Here is a 25,501-nt window from a genome sequence, read left to right as displayed (position 1 = left end):
AAGTTTTGAAGTTACTGTGTGATTTTTTTTATATAAAAATGTTTTGTATAGTAATAGCAGTTCTATATTAAAGGAATGTCTTTTCCTACATGCACTGTTAATTTTTTCTTGAATACTCACTCTACTTTTGACTCGAGTCAGTAGGTGCTATGAGCAGATATAGATGGATGTAGTATAATTAATTATAAGATCTGTTGCATTTTCACTCTACAAATTGATCGCTTCACCGTTAATGCATTGTTGATTTCTTTTCTAGTGAATGATTTTCGCAGTGTTTCTTTGAGCCTGCTGCAGACGCATTTTAAGAAAGCCCAGGAAGATCAGCAGATCGGGAGGGTAGAATTTCTCCCAGTCAGCTGGCACCGTCCTTTGCATTCCACTGGCGTGGATGTGTGAGTAGCACTCTACACCTCTGAGCTGCTAACTGCGATCGTAACGTTTTCTGATCATTGATATGCTTAGGCACATTTCTGCTATAGCTGATTGTATATATAAAATTTTGTTCGACAGAAAACCTTTTGTACTTCTGTGTCTTTTTCTTAGAGACACATTATTAAGTGCGGACCAATCCCTTTGTTTAACTAGCTCGGGTTAGGAGTGGGGAGTTGTGTGTATCTTCTTCCGGTATGTTTTACTGGCTCGTTAGTGTTTACCATTACAGCTTTATTATTTCTTCAGCATAAAGCCAAATTCTCCCCATAGTGTATAAGCATTTCCATCTTAAGATGTCAAAAGCCAATCTACCTCAAGATGCACAAAGTATTTTGTTGTTCCTTTTGTGATCACATTTAGATATATTTGTCCAAATTTGGGGAAAAAAGGAAACTCCCAAATATTAAATTATTGGGTTTTATAACTTGAGGTATAATTGGTGCAATGACTTATAAGTAAGTGATGGCTTTCTTAAGTTGCAAGCTCAGAAGTTCTGTTTGTAAACTTTTTGGTAATGTCAGAGAAGGTTGCCTTATATTAAGGATATTCACTGTGGGCTCGCCAGAAAGAAGTATGTTCATGATATAGTTCTAGGATAGAACTAGGAGATGCTTCTCTGGTAGATAAAGGAAGTAGCATTGTTTCCATGCTGGTCTTGGAAATGGCTTTTCTGATTCCGTGTCTCTCAGTTCTTAATACCCTATGATTTGAGCATATTCCACGTGCCAAATGCTCCATTGTGGTGTTGCTTTTACTAGGTGTACAGAGTTCACATTCTTTCATATTTGAGCTGATGCTAAGAGGTTACTAGGGGCACATAGCTCTCTCTAAACTACAGAAGATGTTGAAGGTTTGAGGAGTCTTTCTGGGAGCTTTGAGAAAGCTTTATGTGGAAGCTGATTTATACTACGTCAACATTGTTTTCCTCTGCGAGATATGAGTTCTGTTTGTCCTCGGCATCTGGCAGTCTCACCTTCTTTCAGCTTTTAGAAATTCGGCATAGAGAGAGAGAGCTGATTCATTTATCATTTGATTTGTGATCAAAAAACCTTAATGCTGAGAATTCTAGGAAAAGCCTCTTTATCTTTTAAAAAACTTTATTATAGAGAATTTTGTACACAAAAGTAGCATATATAATGAATCTTCATGGATTGATTATGATTACCCAGCCCAACAAGCCTCAACACGTGGCCAGTTCTGCCCCATCCATATCTTCCGTGTACTGCCCATCCCTCCACTCTATTACTTTTGGATAAAATCTTAGACATCATATCATTTCATCTGTTAAATGTTTCAGTTTGTATATCCTTTTAAGGATTAAAAAAATATATATAACACCATTATCACATCTAAAAAAATTCTTAATATCAGCAAATATACAATCAGTATTCAAATTTGTAATTGTCTAATAAATGTCATGATTTATATATACACATACATACATATACATGCACATACACACATAGTTTAAACTGGGATCATAAATTGCAATTAGTTGATGTCTTTTAAGTCTCTTTTCATCTCTTGATTACCTTTCTATCTCTTATTTTCTTGTAATTTATGTCTTGAGGAGGCTGGGTTTTTTGTCTTGCAGCGTTTCTCACACTGAATTTTGCTGGTCACATCCCTTTGGCTTCATTACAAATGTCTGTCTGTCCTCTGTTTCCTGTAAATTGATAGTTATCCCTTGTATCTTAATTTCTAAGTGTAATTTGGGTAATAACTTAGAGGAGGCTGTGGAATGTATTTAGGTTTTCTGCTTAAAATATCTTCTGTTTTTTTCAGAGATCTGCAGCGAATAACTCTGCCCAGCATTAACCGCCTAAGGCACTTCACCAATGATACGATTCTGGATGTCTTCTTCTACAACAGCCCCACCTACTGTCAGACTATTGTGGACACAGTTGCTTCTGAAATGAACCGATTATATGTACTTTTTCTGCAGAGGAACCCTGATTTCAAAGGGGGCGTATCCATCGCTGGTCATAGTTTAGGTAACGGATTCTTTGTGACCAGAGATGACTATCATATTTTAAGGATAGCTGGGTTTGAAGTACAGTGTCTTTTATCAGTATCAGATTCAGAGGTCTAGAACTGGTCTGTGATGAAGAATTTGGAAGGCGTTGGAAGGGTGGTGGTGGATTGGAAAGAATGACTCCCTACTTCATAGATTTTGCTTCATGGGTAATTGGCTTAATACTTTTTTTGTATGAAAGACAGCTATTTAGTGCTAATGCTTCGAAATTGTCCCTTCTTTCTTCTGTTTTACCTGTAGGTTCACTTATATTGTTCGATATCCTAACAAATCAGAAAGATTCTTTGGGGGATGTTGACAGTAAAAAGGTAATTTAGATGTTCAGATAGGTTCTTTTGTATGCTTTCTTAGTAAGAGTTTTTAGATTTTAGGCTTTTTGTTTTTTGCTTTGTCTCATACCATAATATTTACGTTTATTTTAATTTTAACAGACTTGTAATTATCTCTGTCATTCTTGGATGATAGAAGCAAGATAGTAGTATGCTTCTACAAATATTTGCCACATTCTAAAATAATTATAGGTATCTTATTTTTTCATTATAAATATGCACTACTGATCTGTTATTAGAATTATAGAATCACTGAGTTGAAATGGAATTTGCATATGAGGAAATGAAGAGGGAATTGGATGCAAATTGATATAGTTTATAGAAATTCTGTTTGAAAGCCATCCTTAAGCATTAATAAGAGCTCAGGGAAGGCTTTATTAATGATGATGAAGAATACTTTGATACTCATTTATTCACTCATTCATTTATTTAAAAACATACTAGGTTTCAACTGACTGCAAAAACTTAAAGATCAATCACATCTTAATTTATATTTCGTGTAAATTACAATTTATTCAAAGTTAAGATAGGTCTCTGTGGATATCTAACATAGTACTTTCCTTTATTGCAAAGTAATATTAATAAAAATCTGAATGAACTTAGAGAATACGAGCTTTACAATTTAATGTTTAGGATTTGCCAAGTATTTTCATGGATCAAGGAGACACCCCGACACTGGAGGAAGATTTGAAGAAACTTCAACTCTCTGAATTCTTTAGTGTCTTTGAGAAGGAGAAAGTAGATAAGGAAGCTCTGGTAAAAGTAATCTTTTAAAACTTTGCACTATACCATTTTCAGTGTTTTTTTTTAATAAATTTATTTTATTTATTTATTTTTGGCTGCGTTGGGTCTTCGTTGCGCGTGGGCTTTCTCTAGTTGTAGAGAGTGGGGCTACTCTTCGCTGCGGTGCACAGGCTTCTCATTGCGGTGGCTTCTCTTGTTGCGGATTATGGACTCTAGGCGCGTGGGCTTCAGTAGTTGTGGCTCGCGGGCTCTAGAGCGCAGGCTCAGTAGTTGTGGCGCATGGGCTTAGTTGTTCCGTGGCATGTGGGATCTTCCCGGGCCAGGGATCGAACCCGTGTCCCCTGCATTGGCAGGCGGATTCTTAACCACTGTGCCACCAGGGAAGTTCCCCATTTTCAGTATTTTTATTGCTTCTTTTCATCGTACTGCTTGCTAAGAGCCTGCCCTTTAGAAACACTTTAGTCATAAATACTTCGTTATCATTAGTAATGCTCTTTAGCCTTATCTGTGTGCTTTTTATCGTATAAAGTGATCTTTGCTTTGTGGAGGTTCAGAGTTCCGAGGAGCCACGTTAACAGCAATGGAGCAAAGACTAAAACACAGCAGAGCTCTGAAAACATGAGAGCAGGAATAAATGACCACTAACTTTTCCAACTCTTATTTTCTGTTATACCTTGTAGAGCTCTACTGTGGATATTTGCTTGTTTATTTGTTTTTGTTACCACTAGGGAGTCCTAGTCATGCAAAGCAAAGAACAACAGAGTGTTTAGGCCTTATTCCTCTCAGAGAACAGGGCATTTACTTACTTATTTTTAGGACATTTAATTGATTTTAATTTGCCGAGAAATAAGAAAGATATTTGATTTTTTATGCTTAGGCTTTATGTACAGACAAAGATCTTCAGGAAATGGGAATTCCCTTAGGACCAAGAAAGAAGATACTAAACTACTTAAGGACCAGAAAAAATTCAATGGTATGTGCTTAATATAGCTTGTAGGATTAAACAGTTTTTTGACTTCCTTGTATCCTTGTGCTTTGTGAGGTGTTTAGTATAGGGAGCTAAGCAATTTTTAAAATTGACCTTTGGCTCTCTTTTCAGAAATTAAACACATTTACTTTATTGATATCTTTAAAAGTGTTATTAGCTTCAGAAGTTTTATTTCCCCTGGACTTCCACCATTCAGTTTTTTCCTTTTTTTTTGTTTGTTTTGTAACTGCTTTATTGAAATATAATTCACAACACATACCATAAAATTCACCCTTTTAAAATATACAATTCAGTGGGTTTTAGTATATTTGCAGAGTTGTATAACCATTACCACTATCTAATTCCAGAACATTTCCATCACCGCAGAAAGAAACATCATATTCATTAGCAGGCACTCCCTATTCCTCCCTCCTGTGAACCACTGATCTATTTTCTGTCTTCATGTATTTTCTTATTCTGGATATTTCATATAAATGGAGTCATACAATATGTGGCCTTTTGTGACTGGTTCCTTTCACTTAGTATAATGTATTCAAGGTATAACCCCGTTGTAACAGTGCTTATGCACTGAGCATTTTTGGCCACTGATTCCTTTCCATAGTCTAATTAATTATTTTTCAACCTTTTAGCAGGTTGCTCAGTTCTGATTTAAGGCTGATAGAGACATACTACTTGCTTTGGTTAGAAAGGCATAGCACTTCATTGAACTCCTCAGCAATCCCCAACATTCATTCCACAGTGCTCTGCTATCGTTTTCTCTCATGATGGTTGCCTAAAGTTTCAACTGCTACCCAAATGGCTTTGTACAGCTTTCATTATTTCAGAGCATGTAGGGATATCAATTCATAATTTAAGGCAACTTTTGTTTTCATCAGCTTTAGCTTGTTCTCTGAGAGATTCTTCTTAAAATTGTTGCGTACCATTTCAAAACCTTCCCAAGCATCCTTTTAAACCAGTAGAAAACTGTATAATCCTTTGGGTATTTTCACTACATAGCAGTTCCACAGAACTATTTTTTATTCTTTAGGGTATTAATAGACCAACCCCGCAATCACCTGCAGGGGCGAATATGTCTAACATCCCCAAAGAATCGGAGTTCTGCAGTAGTACTAATGGTACTGGAAATGGTGAACATCTGGATGTTGGCATTGGGCAGGTAACAATACTGATTCTCTTTGGTCATTTTATTGTTTGCCGTTGGTATGGTAGGAACAGGTGTAACTTCTGTTGTTAATGAGAGATGCTGTTATTTCCTCCTTCCAGGTGCTTGTAAAATACCCCCGGCTCATCTACAAACCAGAAATATTCTTTGCCTTTGGATCTCCCATTGGAATGTTCCTTACTGTCCGAGGCCTAAAAAGAATTGACCCCAACTACAAATTCCCAACATGCAAAGGTTTCTTCAATATTTATCACCCCGTAAGCAGTGGACAGCTCTTGTGGTTTTACCTGACTATTAGGGCTTATTGGTAAAGCGCGTACGATATTCTATTGTGTTGATTTACTTTTTTCTATATTATTCTGTAGTAATGAGATAATTTATAATAGTATGAATCTGGAAGTGATGGGGCGGAACAACTACATTTTAAAAAATGAGCTTATAATTATTCTTGCCTGATACATAGCTCCTGAGACTGTCATTATCTTTCTTCAGCAGAGGTATATATAACTATTGTTTTTCCTATGTAGTTTGATCCTGTGGCCTATAGGATTGAACCAATGGTGGTCCCAGGAGTAGAATTTGAGCCAATGCTGATCCCGCATCATAAAGGCAGGAAGCGGATGCACTTAGGTAAGTCTTGAGTATAGAACCTGATAATTCTAGACCTTCTGGTCAGTGCAAACTGACTGGACCTCATTCACTTTGTTTAGCTGTGTTGAACCCTTTTACCTCTGTAAACCATGTAATGTTCTTTTTCATATGTTTCAGAACTGAGAGAGGGCTTGACCAGGATGAGCATGGACCTTAAGAACAACTTGCTAGGTTCGCTGCGGATGGCCTGGAAGTCTTTTACCAGAGCTCCATACCCTGCCTTACAAGCTTCAGAAACTGCAGAAGAAACTGAAGCAGAACCTGAATCAAGTTCAGAGAAGCCTAGTGGTCAGTGACACTGTACATATTGATTTCCTGCACCAGGCCAGATAAGAGGGACTCCATGGTGTCTGGTTCTTATTCTCCCAGGGTCTTCTTACTTTCTCCTTTTTTATTGTTTAGGACCAATACTATGAGTCCTAATGGGCCTTCAGCTCTGCTGGTGTTTTCTGTCATCTAATAGCCACAAATTTTGGAAAAACATTGTTTGTGAGGGAAGATGTCAAGAGAAGCTGAGCATCTAGTAATGAGGCTTTAAACATTCCCCACTTGGGCACTATGGCAGTGCTGCTCAGAGCCTACGCTGTGAAGAACCTTGCTTTTACAGGGGAATGTCTGTGTATTCATGGGTTGGTTTTATTTTCCTGGCTGGGGACTAGCTAGGACACTTTTCCTCTTAATTTCACAGTTAATGTTGCATTCTTTTGCTTTAGTTTTCAATTGCCTAAGGAGTTCTAACCCTGTTTGCATTTAGTTTGTAAACCAAAGGCAAATGGAATTAGCCATTAAAGGTACAGGAAGGAAAAAAGGGATTGGATAAAATCAGTGTGCCTTGAGGAGAAGCTTTAAGGGGATTGAGAGGAGGAAAATGAGAGAGAACTTTCTGAGCAGGGTAGCTCATCCTACAGTAAAGCTGGAGCCTGAGGGAAAGTAAGGACAACCTTGGAGGGCTGGACGCTTTTATATTCTTATTACGGTTCTTCTGTATCCAGATGTTAGCACAGAAGAGAACCTTGTAGCAGTTAAACAAGAAGCTCCCCCCATCCATGTGGGAATGCTGAATGGAGGCCAGCGCATCGACTATGTGCTACAGGAGAAGCCCATTGAAAGTTTTAATGAATATTTATTTGCTTTACAAAGTCATCTATGCTACTGGTAAGTGTTGTTTTTTTAAGTCTACCTTTTTAGAAAATTAATTAACTTATTTATTTTTTTATCTTTATTTATTTTATTTTTGGCTGTGTTGGGTCCTCATTGCTGCGCGTGGTCTTTCTTTAGTTGCGGCGAGCGGGGGCTACTCTTCGTTGCTGTCACGGGCTTCTCATTGCGGTGGCTTCTCTTGCTGCAGAGCATGGGCTCTAGGCGCGGGCTTCAGTGGTTGTGGCTTACGGGCTCTAGAGCGCAGGCTCAGTAGTTGTGGCACACGGGCTTAGTTGCTCCACGGCATGTGGGATCTTCTTGGACCAGGGCTCGAACCCGTGTCCTCTGCATTGGCAGGAAGATTCTTAACCACTGCGCCACCAAGGAAGCCCCTAAGTGTTTGTTTTTGTTTTGGAGTTTTTTGGTCTTAATTGTTTGTTAAGATTTCTTCAAATGACATGAGTGTGCTGTTTTGTAATTGTCTCAACAAGGAATCATTCTAATCCCAAATGTACACTGGCCTATCTCCTTTTTCTACATCTATCAAATGTCTGTGAAACAATTAAGACTTATTTCACTAAGCATGATATTCTTTAGGTCCATCCACGTTGCTGCAAATGGCAGAATTCCATCTTTTTTTTATGGCAGAGTATTCCATTGTAATATATACCACATTTTCTTTATGCATTTGTCTGTTACTGGACACTTAGGTTGCTTCCATATCTTAGTTATTGTGAATAGTGCTGCTATGAACATTGGGGTGCGTGTATTTTTTCAAGTTAGTGTTTTCATTTTTTCTGGATATATACCCAGGAGTGGAATTGCTGGATCATATGGTGGTTCTATTTTTATTTTTTTGAGGAGCCTCCATACGGTTTTCCACAGTGTCTGCACCATTTCACATTCCCACCAACAATGGACAAGCATTCCCGTTTCTCTACATCCTCGCCAGTGTTGTTATTTTGTGTTCCTTTTTTTTTTTTTTTTTTTTTGCGGTACGCGGGCCTCTCACTGTTGTGGCCTCTCCCGTTGCGGAGCACAGGCTCCGGACGCGCAGGCCCAGCGGCCATGGCTCACGGGCCCAGCCGCTCCGCAGCATGCGGGATCTTCCCGGACCGGGGCACGAACCCGTGTCCCCTGCATCGGCAGGCGGACTCTCAACCACTGCGCCACCAGGGAAGCCCTGTGTTCCTTTTGATGACAGCCGTTCTGACAGGTGTGAGGTGACATCTCATTGTGGTTTTGATTTGCATTTTCCTGATGATTAGTGATATTGAGCATCTTTTCATGTGCCTGTTATCCATTTATGTGTCTTTCTTGGAAAAATGTCTATTCAGGTCTCCTGCCCATTTTTTGATTGGGTTATTTGTTGTTTTTTTTTTTGATATTGAGTTTTATGAGCTGTTTATATATTTTGGATATTAACCCCTTATCACATATCATTTGCAAATATTTTCTCCCATCCAGTAGCTTTTCCTTTCATTTTATTGATGGTTTCCTTTGCTGTGTAAAAGCTTTTAAGTTTAATTAGGTTCCATTTGTTTATTTTTGCTTTTATTTTTTTGCCTTAGGAGACAGATCCAAAAAAATATTGCTGTGGTTTATGTGAAAGAGTGTTCTGCCTATGTTCTCTTCTAGGGGGTTTATGGTCTCCAGTCTTACATTTAGGTCTTTCATCCATTTTGAGTTTAGTTTTGTAAATGGTGTGCAGAAATTTTCTAATCTCATTCCTTTACATGTAGCTGTCCAGTTTTCCCAGCACCACTTGTCAAAGAAACTGTCTTTTCTCCATTTTGCATTCTTGCCTCCTTTGTCGTAGATTAATTAACCATAGGTGCATGGGTTTATTTCTGGGCTCTTTATTCTGCTCCATTGATCTATGTGTCTGTTTATGTGCCAGTACTAATCTGTTTTGATAACTGTAGCTTTGTAGTATGGTCTGAAGTCAGGGAGGGTGATATCTCCAGCTTTATTCGTTTTTTCTCAAGACTGTTTTGGCAATATGGGGTCTTTTGTGATTCCATATAGATTTTAGGATTATTTGTTCTAGGTCTGTGAAAAATGTCATGGGTATTTTGGTAGGGATCGCATTAAGTCTGCAGATTGCTTTGGATAGTATGGCCATTTTAACAATATTAATTCTTCCATTCCAAGAGCATAGGATATCTTTCCATTTCTTTGTATCATCTTCAGTTTCCTTCATCAGTGTTTAATAATTTTCAGAGTGTAGGTTTTTCACCTCCTTGGTTAAGTTTATTCCTAGGGTATTTTATTCTTTTTGATGTAATTTTAAATGGGATTTTTTTTCTACTTTCTGTTTCTGATAGTTCATCATTAGTGTATAGAAAAGCAATAGATTTCTGTATATTAATCTTGTATCCTGCAACTTTACTGAATTCATTTATTAGTTCTAACAGTTTTTTGGTGGAGGCTTTAGGGTTTTCTATATAAAGTATCATGCTATCTGCAAATAGTGACAGTTTTACTTCCTCCCTTCCAATTTGGATGCCTTTCTTTTTTTCTTTTTTTTTCCCCCTGATTGCTGTGGCTAGGACTTCCAATACTATGTTAAATAGAAGGGGCAACATTAGGCATCTTTGTCTTGTTTCTGAATTTGGAGGAAAGGCTTTCAGCTTTTCATTGTTGCATATGACGTTAGCTGTGGGTTTGTCATAAATGGCCTTTGTTATGTTGAGATATGTTCCCTCTATATCAACTTTGATGAGAGTTTTTATCAAGAATGGATGTTGAATTTTATTAAATGCTATTTCTGTGTCCATTAAGGTGATCGTGTGATTTTTGTCCTTTCTTTCGTTGATGTGGTATATCACATTGATTGATTTGTGAATGTTGAACCATCCTTGTGTCCCTGGAATAAATCCCACTTGATCATTGTGTATGATCCTTTTTTTATATTGTTGGATTCAGTTTGCTAATATTTTGTTGAGGAGTTGTGCATCTATATTCATCAAAGATATTGGCCTGTAATTTTCTTTTTTTGTATTGTATTGGTCTGGTTTGGGTATCAGGATAATGGTGGCCTCATAGAATGAATTTGGGAGTATTTCCTCCTCTTCAGTTTTTTGGAATAGTTTAAGGAGGATAGTTGTTTGCTCTTCTTTGTATGTTTTCCCTGTGAAGTCAGTTCTGGACTTCTGTGAAGAATTCCCCTGTGAAGTCAGTTCTGGACTTCTGTTTCCTGAGAGTTTTTTAAATTAAAAATTTAATTTCACTAGTGTTTGGTCTGTTTAAATGGTCTGTTTTTTCTTGATTCAGTCTTGGCAATTTTTATGTTTCTAGAAATTTGTCCATTTCTTCTAGGTTGTCCAATTTGTTGGAATATAACTGTTTATAGTATCCTTTTATGATTTTTTGTATCTCTGTGGTATCGGTTGTAATTTCTCCTCTTTCATTTCTTATTTTGTTTATTTGGGTCCTTTCTCTTTTCTTCTTGGTGAGCCTGTCTAAAGGTTTATCCTTTTTGTTTATCTTTTCAAAAAACTAGCTCTCATTTTCATTGATCTTTTCTATTGCTTTTTTTAATCTCTATTTTATTTATTTCCTTCTCTGATCTTTATTATTTCCTTCCTTCTGTTGACTTTGGGCTTTGTTCTTCTTTTTCTAATTCCCTGAGGTGGTAGGTTTGTTTGAGATTTTTCTTATTTCTTGAGGAAGGCCTGTATCACTATAAACTTCCCTCTTAAATCTGCTTTTGCTTCATCCCATAGATTTTGGAGAGTTGTGTTTCCATTTTTATTTGTCTCAAGGTATTTTCTGATTTCCTCTTTGATTTCTTTATTGACCCATCATTTTTTAGTAGCATGTCATTTAGTCTCCATATGCTTGTTCTTTTCCCATTTTCCTTTCTGTAATTGATTTCTAGTTTCATACCGTTGTGGTCGGAAAAAAGCTTGATATAATTTCTGTCCTCTGAAATTTGTTGAGACTTGTTTTGTGGCCTAACATGTGATCTGTCCTGGAGAACATTTCATGTGCACTTGGAAAAAATGTGTATTCTGCTGTTTTGGAATGTAATGTCCTGTAGATATCTGTTATGTCCAACTAGTCTATTGTGTCATTTAAGGCCACTGTTGCCTTATTGATTTTCTGTCTGGATGATCTGTCCATTGATGAAAATGGAATGTTAAAGTCTCCTACTATTACTGTGTTATTGTCAGTTTCTCCTCTTATGTCTGTTACTATTTGCTTTATATATTTAGCTTCCTCTGTCTTGGATGCATATATGGTAACAAATGTTACATCCTGTTCTCGTATTGATCCCTTTATCATTATAGAATGCCCTCCTTTGTCTTTTGTTATAGCCTTTGTTTTAAAGTCTATTTTGTCTGATAGGAGTATTGCTGCCCCTGCTTTCTTTTCGTTTCCATTTACAGGAAATACCTTTTCCATTCCCTTATTTTCAGCCTGTGTGTGTCTTTAGCTCTGACGTGAGTCTCCTGGAGGCAGCATATAGATGGGTCTTGTTTTTCATCCAGTCACCCACCCTGTGTCTTTTTTAAAATGTATTTATTTATTTTTGGCTGCGTTGGGTCTTCGTTGCTGTGCATAGGCTTCTCATTGCTTTGGCTTCTCTTGTTGAGAAGCATGGGCTCTAGGCACGCGAGCTTCAGTAGTTGTGGCACGTGGGCTCAGTAGTTGTGGCGCACGGGCTTAGTTGCTCCACAGCATGCGGGATCTTCCCGGACCAGGGTTCGAACCCGTGTCCCCTGCATTGGCAGGCGGATTCTTAACCAGTGCGCCACCAGGGAAGCCCCACCCTGTGTCTTTTGATTGGAGCATTTAGTCCATTGACATTTAAAGTAATTATTGATAGGTATGTACTTATTGCCATTTTATTACTTGTTTTCCGGTTGTTTCTGTAGTTCTTCTGTATTCATTTCTTCTTTTTTTTCTTCCTTTGTGGTTTAATGATTTTATTTAGCAGTATGCTTGTGTTCCTTACTTTTGTGTGTGTGTGTGTGTGTATGTTGTAGTTTTTTGATTTGTGATTACCGTGGGGTTCTTATATGTTGACCTATATCTACTTGTGTTAAACTGGCAGTCATTTAAGTTCAGACATATTCTAAACAACCTACGTTTTTTTACTCCCCTCCCCTGCATTTTGTGGTTTTGATGTTATAGTTCACATCTTCACGTTTATCTCTTAACTGTTTATTGTAGTTATAGTTGCTTTTACAGTTTTTTTGTCTTTTAATCTTCATACTGGCTTATTTAAGTGGTTGATCCTCAGTCCTTACTATGTATTTGCCTTTTCTATTGGGATTTCCCCTTTTCTATAGGTTCTTACTTCTTTTCCACTTAGAGAAGACTTTTTAACATTTCTTTTAGAGTAGGTTTAGTATTGATGAACTGTTTCAGTTTTTGCTTGTCTGAGCAGTTCTTTATCTCTTCTTCAATTCTAAATGATAATCTTGTTGGGCAGAGTATCCTGGGTTGCAGGTTTTTCCCTTTCAGGACTTTGAATATATCGTGCCACTCCCTTCTGGCCTGCAGGGTTTCTGCAGAGAGATCAGCTGATAGCCTTATGGGGATCCCCTTGTATATGACTCTTTTTTTCTTGCTGCCTTCAGAAGCCTCTCTTTACCTTTTGCTATTGTAATTGTTATGTCTTGGTGTGAGTGTGCTTGGGTTCATCTTGTTTGGGACCCTCTGTGCTTCCTGTTCCTGGGTATTTGTTTCCTTCAGATTTGGGAAGTTTTCAGCCACAATTTCCTCAGATACATTTTCGATGCTCTGCTCTCTCTCTTCTCCTTCTGAGACCCCCTATAATGTGAATGTTGGTACATTTAATGTTAGCCCAGAGATCTCTTATACCGTTTTCATTTTTTAAAATCTCTCTTTTCTTTTTGCTGTTCTGATTGGGTGATTTCCATTATTCTATGTTTCAGATCACTTATGTGTTCTTCTGTATCACTCAGTCTGCTATTCAGTCCTTTTAGTGTGTTTTTTTTATTGCAGCTATTGAATTCTTCATTTCTGATTGGGTCTTTTTTATATATTCTAGTTCCTTGTTAAAATTCTCACTATGTTCATTTATTCTTGTCCCTAATTCAGTTAACATTTTTTAATTAACTGTTCTGAATTCTTTATCTGGTAAATTGTTTATTTCTGTTTCATTCTTTTTTCATGGGTTTTCTTTTGCTGTTTCAATTGAGAGCAGTTTGTCTGCCTTTTCATTTTGCTTAACTTTTTCTGTCGCTATGAATTTAGGTGAAACAGTTACCTATTGCAGTCTGAAAGGGGTATTCTTATGTGGGAGCATCCTTATACAGGCTGTGTGTGCCCAGTGCCGTTGATGGGAGAGCAGGATTTGATGACACGGACAGAGTCGTCTTTCCTCAGCTATCACCTTAGTAGGGGGTGGAGCTGGATGTGAGGTGGGACTTCCCCTCTGCTCAGTGGCTGTCACCATGCAGTTGGGGACAGGGTCTGATCCTAAGTTGCTGGAGCCAAAGCCCTGATGGTCCGGCCCAGGCTGGCTCTGTTCCCTTTAGGTGTGTTTCCCAACCTCCCTGCACTGGAACCCTTGCCCCAGAGCTGGGGAGGGCAGACAAAAGTGGGGCCCATGTGGGCTCTCTGCAGACAGAGGTCCAAGCTGTCTGCCATGTGCAGCCTTGGGTGCATGTCCCCTTTGCCCCTCACAGTCGATCACTGCCCCCAGCCTCCCCTGTCTTGTTATGGGGCCACACTGCAGGGCAACTGGGGCCTGTGTGGACTCTTGGCATATGCTGGGGTGTAAGCCGTGGGGTAGGGGCCGCCGTCAGAGTTCTGGGCTTCTTCTGATGCACTGCTTGAGTAAGTACCAACAGTGGCAGCTGACACCCCACCCAGACTCTGCCCCATGCCCGGGTTGCCTGTGCATCCCTTGGCTGTGTTTCTCCCTGTCGTGGCGGCCCTAGATGCTGTGCAGTGGTGCATCGTCATGGAGCTGAGCTGTGCACCCAGGCGGGGAGACCTGGCAGCCACTAGAGCAGTCCTCCCACTGTACTCTCCGCCCTGCCTGGGGGCAAGCCAGCACGCACGTGCTCCCACAGCCCTGCTGCCCTCCAGCTAGCCAAGGGGGCTCGTCTCCCCTGATTAGGACCCCAGGACTGGGGCGTTGAATCTGAGGCTCTCACTGCTCACTCCCCAGGGTGGGTCTCCGCCTGTGCATTCTCCCTTTTCCTCTGAGTCCTCTCCCAGGGGCACAGGTCCCAACCTGATCGCTTTCCTTCCCATCCTAAACGATTACATGTGGATCTTTCTTACAGCCTTGGTTGTACAGGAGTGTTTCTGCCAGTTTCCATCCCACATACAGATGTACTTTTGATGTGATTTTTTGGGGGGGGAGTTCCACGTCCTCTTACTCTGCCACGTTGATCGATCCCCCTTGCTGTCCATACATCTTCTTTAGTGAATTGTCTGTTGAAATCTTTTGCCCATTTAAAAAATTGGTTTATTTCATTATTAAGTTCCAAGAGTTTTCTACATTTTAGTTACAAGTTCTTTTCAGATATACTTTTTTTCCTCAGGATGTGGTTTGGTTTTCATTTTTCTGTCAAGTAGGTTTTGAAACGCAGTTTTTTATTTTGATGAAGTCCATTTTACTGAAGTTTGTGCTTTTCTGACATATTTAAGAAATCTTTGCCAAATCCAATGTCATTAAGGTTTCTCCTTTGTTTTAGAAGCTGTGTCATTTTAGCTTTTACATTTAGCTCTGTGATCCATTTTGACTGAGTTAATTTTTAAAGATGGTGTGAGGAAAGGATTGCGGTTCATTGTTTTGCATGTGGTTTTCCTGTTCTAGCAACATTTGTTGAAAAGTTTATTCAGATGGAGAAACTGTTGACTTGCCTTGACTCTGTTTTGTTCCACTGATCTGTTTGTCTGTCCTTATGCCAATAAAACACTGTCCTGATTACTGTAGCTTTATAGTAAGGCTTAAAATTAGGTATCATGAGTCCTTCATCTTTGTTTTTCCTATTCGTGGTTATTTTAGGTATTGTAGGTCCTCTGCATTTCCTTATATAGTGTAGAATGAACTTGTTAATTTCAGCCAAAAGGCTTTTTAGGAATTTTGATTGTGATTGCATTTTATCTATAGATCAATTTGGGGGAAGAATTGACATCTTAATAATGCTGAGTCTTCTGACCCACGAACACAGTTGTCTCTCAGTGTATTTTGGTCTTTAGTTTCTCTCAGAAGTGTTTCGTGGTTTTCAGCGTATGTATCATGCACTCTATAATTCGTATTGCCCTCCTCCTATTATGAATAAGGTTGAGCATCTTGACATATATTTAAGGACCATTTTAATTTTCTTTTTGGGGAGTTATCTATACCCTTTATTCTCTTTTATATTGAAATTTTGGTCTTTTTTTAATTGATAAATCTGTGATACGAGTTGCAAATACCTTTTCCCCAGTTTGTCTTTGACATTGTGTACATTAATTTTTGCTAAGTAGAAATTTTGATTTTTGCGTAGTCAAATTTATTTTTTCCTTTTTTGGCTTCTGGAATTTGTGTCATACTTAGATTTTCCTTGCTCTCCAAAGAATTCCTTACCACAGTTTATTCTGATATTTTAGGGTTTCATTTTTACATATAAATCTTTGATTCTGTTCAAATTTATCCTAATAATAAGGTGAGGATTGATCCAAATCATTTTCAGGATAGCTATCCAGTTGTTGCAACACTGTTAATAGATTTGAGGTTCTAACTTTATTGTATTAAATTTCTATGAGTATTTAAGGCTATTTCTGGACTTCCTGTTCTTTTCTATTGATCCATTTATTTATGCACCAGGATCACACCATTTTAATATCTGGTTTAGCTAATCTCTCCTCACTGGTATAGGAGGAAGGAGTTTCTTAACCTGCTGTCTGTGTATGGAACTTGTGGGGAATAGAAAAAAGTCTATGAGTCCAGTGAAATTCTATTTATAATTTCGGGTATATATGTATATGGTATCTTTTCTGGGGAGTAATCCATAGGTTTCATTAGATTCTCAAATAGATCCATGACTTTAAAAATGTCAAACCTTAGATCTAGAAAAGTGTTTGAGCCATATACCCTTATGGCAATCCACGAATGCTGTATTTTTATAATCAAATTTCTTTACAAACTGGATATAAGTAATTGCTTGTACACACACTGAATAATATCTGGAAGATGCATGAGAAATTGATAACGTCAGTTGTCAGAAGTTGGGGACTAGTGGTTAAGAAACAGTGAGAAGGAGACTTCATTATTATATCCTTTTATATCTTTGATTTTTATTCATATGATTGTATTGGCTTTTTGAAAAAGGTGAATAACATTTAAAAAATTAAGGTGATGAATTGGACGACTCTTCCATGTTGTTCCAAGAATGAGTTCTGTGGAAAGGGAGGGCTTGGTCATTTACTACTGGCTTTTTTATATTATAGGACATAATGCTAGACTTATTTGTTATAAGGTTACCTTACAAACCACTGCCAGTTACATCACCTCTGAGTCAGATTTTTTTTAAACAGTAAAAAAATGAACTCGTAAGGTGGTTGTGTAGATTGAGATGATACATGTAAAGCATCTAGTACGAATGTTAGTTTCTTCTTTTTACAACATAATTTTTTCTCTACAGGGAGTCTGAAGATACAGTACTGCTGGTCCTCAAAGAAATCTACCAAACCCAGGGTATCTTCCTTGATCAGCCTTTACAGTAAAAATGAACCACCTATGGCTGCTTAATGTAAGTTTTTAAATGTCATGTATGCAGCATATTACATGTGACGAGGAACTGTGGAGCCTCAGCTCTTCCTACATATTAACATGTGATGAGGAACTGTGGAGCCTCAGCTCTTTATAAATATACTTTTTGTTGCCTGTCACCAAGATCCAGGTTATTACTCATTTTTAGAGGGACCCTGCTTAAAATTCATGGGAAAAAAGCACAGTAGGCCACTTAGAGAAAGGTTAGTGTATGTTTGTTTTGTTAGCGACTTGGTCCAATAATACTTGCCATTTTTAGGATCTAAACTCAGAATCTTAATAGTTGACCATCTGAGAGTTACCAGGGCAACAGTTACAGCTTTAAGTACAAACAGCTCATCCTGGGATTTATGTTGCTCAGCCCTTTAGATGTGTAGTTAGGAAGTTTGTGTGGCAGACTCTGGCGTTCTCTCTGGTCGCCTTCCAGCGTGATGACCTCTTCAACTCCCTCCCTTAGACGGGCACTGAGGGGGTCCTTCCCCAGAACACCTGCCTCTTTGTTGCTGCAGTTTTTTCCTCTCCTCAGCGGCCTCATTTCCTGCAGGTTGCCAGCCTTGCTCACCACTGGGGTCTTAGGAAGATAATCTTCCTCTCTGGAAGTGAGTGGAAAAGCAAAGGGAAGAAAGACCCTGTTACTTTTTACCACTGGCTTCAGAGAAACACTTGCCATTCTTGCTTCATAGCTGGGAGTGGTTTGCATCTTTAATACTTTGATGATGGTATTTAGGTACCACACTTTTTTTTTTAACATCTTTATTGGAGTCTAATTGCTTTACAATGGTGTGTTAGTTTCTGCTTTATAACAAAGTGAATCAGTTATACATATACGTATGTTCCCATATCTCCTCCCTCTTGCGTCTCCCTCCCACCCTCCCTATCCCACCCCTCTAGGTGGTCACAAAGCACCCAGCTGATCTCCCTGTGCTATGTGGCTGCTTCCCACTAGCTATCTGTTTTACATTTGGTAGTGTATGTATGTCCATGCCACTCTCTCACTTTGTCAGAGCTTACCCTTCCCCCTCCCCTTATCCTCAAGTCCATGCTCTAGTAGGTCTGCGTCTTTATTCCCGTCTTACCCCTAGGTACTTCATGACCTTTTTTTTTTTCTTTTTCTTAGATTCCATATATATGTGTTAGCATACGGTATTTGTTTTTCTCTTAGGTACCACACTTTATTGTTTATTACTTGAGATGGTATAAAGTCTGAGTTTTTGTTTTGGGTTGGGTATAAATTTTTCTAAGAAATTATTGCTTATCTTTAGAAAATATTCTAATCTGGAAGTGGACTCCTGAGATTCAGAAGGCATTTTGGGGTCTGCTCATCGCTCATGGGTGTTCTCTGCATTTGAAGGCCAAGTCTAAGTGAATGAGGGAGACTGGTGGCCATCAGATTCTCTTGAGCCAGCTTTTATTTCCTACACGTACTGTATGAAGAAAGACTAAAATCTGTAAATACTGTTTACTCTCTCTACAGCTGACTGACAGATTTATTGCTAGGAATCACTGACGCTGTTCATTGTTTCCACAGCTGTTTGAGCTGCTCTCAGAGGACAGTCTAAAGTGGACAGTTTAGTTCACATCAGGTGCATCTTTATAAAGCAAAGATGTTATATATGCTAGACCTGCCCTTTTATATCATATCATACTTCAAAGTGGGAGACTCTAGACAAAGTCCGACTTAGTTGTTAGTTCTTGAGGGTTATAAAAGCGGACAGACCTGAAATTACACAGCTTTGACTGCTTATTAAGTGATGAATAAAATGTTTCAGTGGTGCATTGATGGTGAAATAGAATTTGTGTAAGCCATCTGCCACAGCTGCTTGGGTGAAGGGAGTATTGAAGAGTGTCCTCTTCAAGCACACAAACAGCGTTGCCTCCTTAGGTACCCGTAGTGCAGGTCGCTATGGAACAGGCTCCCGGCACAGGCAGTGTTGGTAGATCTGGCTAGGGGGAAGTGTTCCTTATTCTGAAAGACAAACCTGCGTCTATGGGGCCAGGAACAGCTGGTGCAGAGTCAGTGTCAGAGCGTGCAAGTGAGATGCACCTTGAAGAAGACGAGTGAATGGAGACTAATAGTTTCCAAGGCATCTTGCTCACCACTGTGCTGTAGGTATTTTCTTTCTCACAGGTCTCAGTTTGTGATTGTCTTTGCAGTTCTCTTTGTGACAGTCCTTCACACTCCTCTCAGGTTCCTACAGGCCCTGGTGGACAGAGCGGTGTAGACAGGCAAGCTGTGTTTCGCTTTTTATATCGGTTTCTTGTAAGTAAATATATCATGGTATCCAAAGCCCTGGAATTTAACATTCGCATAAGCCATCTCTTTGACAGCAGAGGGAAGGTTAATTACTGTCACCCTAGAGATAAGTTTGGGGTAAAGGTGAGAGCCTGGCCTTACCTTGTCCATCTGCTTACACACTAACGCTAAGCCACTAAGAAGTCTCATCCATATGAAATACTTTATTTTCTTTACTACATAAACTCTGAGTGTGAAGTAAGGGTTACTGAGAATTCAGTAGCATTCAGTACATATTAAAGGGGAAGCTTTCATCAAGTTGTTGTCTTCATATTTAAATTTGGTCTTCCTATTAACAGAATAACTAAAATTTAAGAGTAAACCAAAGGACCAGCAAGAGTGAGTCCCTGTAACCAGAGATGAACAGGATCAACCTGGATGGCTAGATAAACCACTGTTTGTACTAAGAAGTGTTTCCTTCCTGGTGGTGAGGGGCAGGTGACTGGAAAAGAGCTTTATATCCTGTTTGTCCCCCTGTGCTGGTTTCACGGATGTATATTCCACAGGGTAATGAGCTTGACTTGAGTTCCTTGTTTAGTTGTATATTATTTGCACTACTTCAGCAGCATCATGCGCAATCTCTTGACCAAGGCTACTTTTAAATGCTGGTGGAGGATCATTTTCTCCGTATTCCCAGCTGCAGAATTGCTATTGCTAATCTCAGCAAAAGCGATGGTTTGCATGGAAAGATCGGTAGCACCGATTAGCGTTCTGACAGTTTGCACTTTTTGAAATGTTTTTTATGTGATTATATTTAAAACTTTAGTAAATTCTGAAATAAAACCATATTGACCAGTTGTCTACTTTTACCTGGCTCATCCATCATAAAGTAAAGAGAGTCAATACAATAACCATTCTCTTCCCCTGTGTACTACTAAAACAAGTTTAAAAAGAGTTTTGGGCAAAGAACTAACGTTCAGGTTCTTTCCCCTTGACTGTTGATTCAAAGTGCGGCGATTATAAGGTAAATATTGAGATGCTCCTTTTGTATCATTAACATCCACTATAGACAGTGGAATCACTTGTGTCAGATAAGGAATCTGGTGTCTAACTTTGGAAATGTTTCAGGTCTCAAATGGAACTTTAAGCACAAAAAACCACGTTCACCGTTAGGAAAAAGATATATTGAAAATATGTTATAGAAATACACAAATCAAGGTCATATTTATAATATAATCACAAAAAGAAAACATAAAATATAATCACAACACAGAGAAAGGCCGTTATAGGTCCTACACCATCAGTTCCGCCGATGTCCGTCATGGTCCATTATACCCTACGGGGAGGGCGGGGCGGGAGGAGACTCACCTGCCCTCCAGACAGCCGGTCTCTGACTACCCTGCCCTGCCTTGGCTGCTTGGCACAGCTGGTGCATTTGGGCAGATCTTCAGTCCTGAGTGGAGGGAGAGCAGCTCGTGAGCACAGTTACACAAGTGAGGTGGAGACAGTGAGTACTGAATCCACGCTCCTGACCAGTTTCTTTTTTATTGTGTTTACTCAGTAATTCAACAAATTATCAAATCGCTTATGTTTACAGTATTCAAAATGGACAGCAGTACTTAGCTGGACTTGAATAAGATATGCACAGTGGTAAATAAGCCAGAACTGGAGATTCTCCTATTTAAGGTGTGATGGAATTGCCACCAGAGAAAGTAAACAGAACTAAAATAATTTAATTGCTCATGCCCTAGATTTTAAGATTTTGAGCTATGGGAAATGGAAATTAAGTTCCGATCATCAACGCTAGCTTCTAGGATAAAGTGGGGCTAAGGTGAAAGCTTCTTTGTGACAGAATCATTCCAAGAACAGTACTGAAGTTAAGTGTAAAAACACTGCAGACCTTGGGATACCAATCTGATGGGCCACATTCATAAGCTGGAAAGACCATGGAAAGATCTCGTGACTGGAATGCGTGGCGAACAGTAGTGAAAAAGGACCTTGACTCCTCGCGATAAATCCCTGTGAGCCAGGGCAAAACTGCATGATCATGGGGGCTTCTCTCCTCACCTGTACCTCTCAGGAGGTAAAAGGCAGAAATTTTTGTCCTGGGAGTGGTGAGTTAGGAGGGGCTGATTCACCTGTTTTCCAGGAAGGCAGCTCCAGTGTCTAAACATCAAAATGACGAGGGTCGCCAGGCTGCTTTTGCGCGGTGGGAAGCGCAGGGCTGCGCTGCAGTGGTCTGTGGCACTGGGCGTCCGTCAGGGGAGGGTAGTACTGCCTATAGCAGACATAGGCGAACGTCAGGCCGATGGTGGATCCAGCCAGGACATCTGAAGGCAGAGGAGACGGGCCTTCCCTCAGTCACGGTGATGCCACCCAGCAGAGGGAGCTTGGCCCTCCAGGTTACTCTACTTGTTTAGCCTGCAAACCCCCTCAATTCCAGGCTTATGGGGTTTTTGGGTTTTCTTAATTTTATCGTACATTTGCAGGATGTTCTCTAAACACCAAATCAAAACACATGTTTAGTTGGGTAGTTATAACAAGGCTTTTTCTGAGTTCACTGCATTGAATATTTTTAATTGAGAAGAATAATGAAGGTTCACTTAATGCTATCAACAACTCCTTCTCACCATTTAAAGGGTTCTAGAGGAAGGAATAAACTCTTCAGGAGTTGCTTCTCTTTGCAAAAATTTATTCTTTAAAACTGAGCTCCTAAGGTCCTGTGGGCAATACTGTCCGCTTTTTTTTTTTTTTGAACTGTGGGCTTTCTGTGCAAATATTTGGATATTTTACTCTATCATTCAACTTAAATTTCTTTGGTTTAATTACAATTTTATGTTTTCTTGAATTTTACTTTCGTTTCTGAACAAAAACCTCACGACAGTGAACTTGATTTTTAAGAAAGTAAATTGAATTTTAAGGTTGGGTGTAAAAAATTTCTTATAGAGTTTATTCTGAACTTATGATGCTTCAAAGTCATGGGAAAATCAGAATGTCCCTCATTGGTAATCTGTTTAAAAGATAACAGTGTGCTTTTTCATTTTCCGTGTAGCAATAAACGCATACTCAGTACAGAACGCAGACCATCCTCTGCTCACTTGTCTGTTCATTCAGCAGACACCCAGGGAGCGTCTCCTGTGCCAAGTGCTAGGGAGAAATGATGGGAGAACGGTGGAGGCGTCCATGGCCTGGATGCCTTGCTTACCTTGCCAGTGATGCTTGTAGTCACAGGTGCGGGACAGTGCAATCACAGCTGCAAAGAGTAGGGGTGACAGAAAGGAACAGAACCTCCAAGATTCCCCTCGGCCTCGTGGTGTGAAGCAGTGTAACTTCCCTGCCAGGTAGAAGGACGCGAAGGCCAGACCAGCAAATGCAACTAGAAGAGGGAAAACCTCTAAGTATATGTCTTTTAAAGAAAAAGAGGAGGCTATGTTTTTATCCCTTTTGGTAACTTTTGGTGTAGATCATCGATCTACATCGTCAATTATGAGGGAGAAGGAAACAAAAGGGAAAATGAAGGACCGTTTCCCAAAGTGAGTAACATTTACCCTGGGAATAGTTTTGGAATCCTAGCAATGGGACTTCACTTCCTGATGCGTTAGTTTCCTGATGCATAAATGGGAATCATAAAAACAACAGTACCCATCTCATTGGGCTCTTTATGGTATCAAACGAGACACGAATCTAAAATGCTTTCGGAAGCACCTGACATACAGTAGCTCTTCAATAAAGGTTAGTTAATATTTTTACGACTGGAGCAAGATTGCAGAATTTAGGCAAATAAAACAGTAATAATAAAATGTTCAAATTTCATGAAGGTAAAATACTTCCTCTGTCCTCGAATATTTAATATTCGAGGTTCAAGCTTGTTATTAAAAGAAGGGGGCTCTCCGATTTCTAGATGCAAGAACAAGAGTGCATGAAATGTTCCCATCCTCACAAGCTTCCTAGGTTAAATTCAATGATCCCCCAAAAAAGCACAGATATAGAGTCCACGTGGTATTCTTACAGGAAGAATGTCCACTGGGGAAGCTCTTGCGGCCCTCATTCACCACGTCCTCATTTCCTGTGCACGTCAAGTCATGATGGGCTTGCCCGTCGGGGAAGCAACGGTAGAAGAAGTCTGGGCGTGGCCTGCAAGAATAAGGGAGGTCTGACGTGGATCATTTCCAGCTCCAGAAATTATTTTTTGGTTGTGTTAGATACCTTTCTTAACTGTCAGTCAAACAGTGTCCCAGGCAAAACAGTGAAACGGGATTGGATAGTCACCACTAAGAGAAAAGCCTTATTTCCAGGGTCAGCATTTAAACCAGGAAGGAAAAAAAGCCACTGCGGCACGTAGTTACTTTTTAGGGCAAAGAGTGAGTCGTGCTGCAGCTTCTGGGGGTGCTCTGGAGGACAGCGACTCCGTGTCAGTGGGAAATGCTGTTCAGGGCAGAAGAGAGCCCGAGAGTCACCCAACGGACCGAGGCAGAGGGAAGGGAGGAAGTGTTTGTTAGAAGAGAAAGATCAGACTGAGAATAAAGAGAAAAGGCTACGGGGAAGAGGTGGCAGCAGTTGCGTGCGCCCGCCCTCCTGGGGCGAGGGCGGCAGCGCTGGGCACTCACCTCCCCACTATCAGTTTGACTGTGTTGGTGAAGACGCCGTTCAGAGCCAGGGCCAGGCTGGCAGCTGGAAGGCAACGGAAGTGGCTGCTGGTGGCGTCTGCCCAGGAGGAGCGGCCGGGTCCCTGTCTCGTTAGGCGCAGCCGCGGTCTCCGGGGACAGAGGAGCGCTCGGGCTCCAGCCGGAGCGGAGCGTGAGAATAATCCCGCCCCCCGCCGGCCACTCCGCCTTGGCACAGGGAGAACGCGCTACCCGGACTGAGGACTCGTCGGAGCTGCAAATAGTCCGGTGCACGCAGGTGCACCCAGGACGTGGAGCACGTCTCACAGGCAGCAGGCGGGGCACCCCGGAGACGCAGTCACCCGAGGAACGTAGAGCTCGGCCCCCCACCCCCCCGCCCCGCAAGCCCCGTGGGGGCCCCCGCCTCCTGCTTCCGGCGCTGGGGAGGCCGCGCTTACCCAGGCAGGCCTGCCGGCTGTCCACTGCGTCCGCCTTCTTCAGACACCTGGCCAGGAGGACCGGGGCCAGCGGGGCCAGCAAGGCGACGACCTGCGCCGGACACGGCAGAGCTCAGCACGCGAAAGGAAACAGGGCCGCCCCGAGAACGTCAGACAGCTAGCTGGGAAAAGAGCTCCCACAGCAAGAGGGGTGAAGTGACAGCAGAACTGGCCTATCAGACCTCCCGGCTCCCCCGCAAGTGCCGCGTCCCGGGTCTGCCTGCAGCTAGCTGGGCGCCGAGCTCCCGCGGGAGCCGCCGTCACCGCTCCTCTCAACGACCAGTTGCCCCGGGCCGCCCTGAGCAGCCGCCCCCAGACCCTATCCCTGGAGCCGAAGCGGACGGACTTCTCTCTCAACCTGGCCCTTAACCGTTACGACGCGAAGGCTCGTCTTCAGCTCCGTGGCGGAGCCAGGGGGACCTGCCCGCTCCCTCCCTAGCGTTCGGCTCCGTGAGAAGTGCGGTCAGAAGGGAGGCTGGTTCTCCACGCACAAACGTCGGCTTGGTGGCGAAATACTCTGCTTCCACGTACGGATTCCGGTAGAGCCACATCTCCTCGGGCTGGATGAGCCTCTGGAAGGGCGGGAGCAGCTCTGTTACCCTAAAGGGGACACAAAGGTGCGGACGCGTCGGCGGCTTCCCGGAAGCGCGCGCGGAGCCCGGCCGGGCGGCGGGGCCGGGGGCCGGAGCGCAGTCCTTACATGAAGACCGCGAACAGCGCGAGCCGCAGGCCCACCTCCGCCGCCACCTTCTTCCCCATCACGGCGCGCGCGCTCAAGGCTGACGTGGCGGCGCCGAGGGAGGGGGGCGCGGGGCGGGGCCGGAGCGGGGGCGGGGCCGAGGCGGGGCGAGAGCGGCCCCCAGCGCCTGAGACAGCGACGGACGAAGTGAGGGGTCGCCCCAGCTGTCTGTCCCCCGCCCGCCCGCGCGCCCGACGTT

At 41.3% G+C, this 25,501-nt stretch overlaps 2 protein-coding genes across 7 annotated transcripts in view; one reads left to right on the top strand and one right to left on the bottom strand.

The window, feature by feature from the left end:
* Positions 1–25,501, top strand: part of DDHD2 (DDHD domain containing 2) — a 55,214-nt gene that overhangs the window by 23,846 nt on the left and 5,867 nt on the right. For 3 of the 5 annotated variants that reach the window (XM_060136327.1, XM_060136326.1, XM_060136323.1), the window contains exons 7-17: positions 257–392; positions 2,218–2,426; positions 2,708–2,775; positions 3,430–3,552; positions 4,418–4,513; positions 5,556–5,684; positions 5,792–5,947; positions 6,218–6,320; positions 6,459–6,629; positions 7,334–7,496; positions 17,102–20,320. In XM_060136327.1, coding sequence (XP_059992310.1) covers positions 257–392; positions 2,218–2,426; positions 2,708–2,775; positions 3,430–3,552; positions 4,418–4,513; positions 5,556–5,684; positions 5,792–5,947; positions 6,218–6,320; positions 6,459–6,629; positions 7,334–7,496; positions 17,102–17,183 — 1,436 coding nt within the window. In that variant the 3' untranslated portion in view covers positions 17,184–20,320. Of the gene's footprint in view, positions 1–256; positions 393–2,217; positions 2,427–2,707; positions 2,776–3,429; positions 3,553–4,417; positions 4,514–5,555; positions 5,685–5,791; positions 5,948–6,217; positions 6,321–6,458; positions 6,630–7,333; positions 7,497–17,101; positions 20,321–25,501 lie in introns of those variants that run through there. The other 2 variants (XM_060136325.1, XR_009538234.1) reach the window with 2 other exon arrangements.
* On the bottom strand, positions 20,625–25,357 carry PLPP5 (phospholipid phosphatase 5). 2 transcript variants are annotated; one of them, XR_009538235.1, is made up of 8 exons: positions 25,264–25,357; positions 25,055–25,163; positions 24,525–24,615; positions 24,070–24,133; positions 23,472–23,596; positions 22,668–22,838; positions 21,601–21,740; positions 20,625–20,915 (listed from the first exon to the last, which is right to left on the bottom strand). XR_009538235.1 is itself a non-coding variant. In XM_060136334.1 (8 exons), exons 1-7 carry the CDS (start codon positions 25,320–25,322, stop codon positions 21,629–21,631), a joined length of 783 nt encoding a protein of 260 aa, XP_059992317.1. In that variant the 5' UTR covers positions 25,323–25,355; the 3' UTR covers positions 20,625–20,915; positions 21,601–21,628. The 2 variants fall into 2 exon arrangements, 1 of the variants encoding a protein (XP_059992317.1); XM_060136334.1 differs by having other exon boundaries at positions 21,601–21,792; positions 25,264–25,355.

The sequence above is a fragment of the Lagenorhynchus albirostris genome, chromosome 21 (genome assembly GCF_949774975.1).
Source record: "Lagenorhynchus albirostris chromosome 21, mLagAlb1.1, whole genome shotgun sequence".
NCBI classification, from domain to species: Eukaryota; Metazoa; Chordata; class Mammalia; order Artiodactyla; family Delphinidae; genus Lagenorhynchus; species Lagenorhynchus albirostris.
Note: the sequence above shows the minus strand (reverse complement) of the source record. Positions and strands in the feature narration are given on the sequence as shown.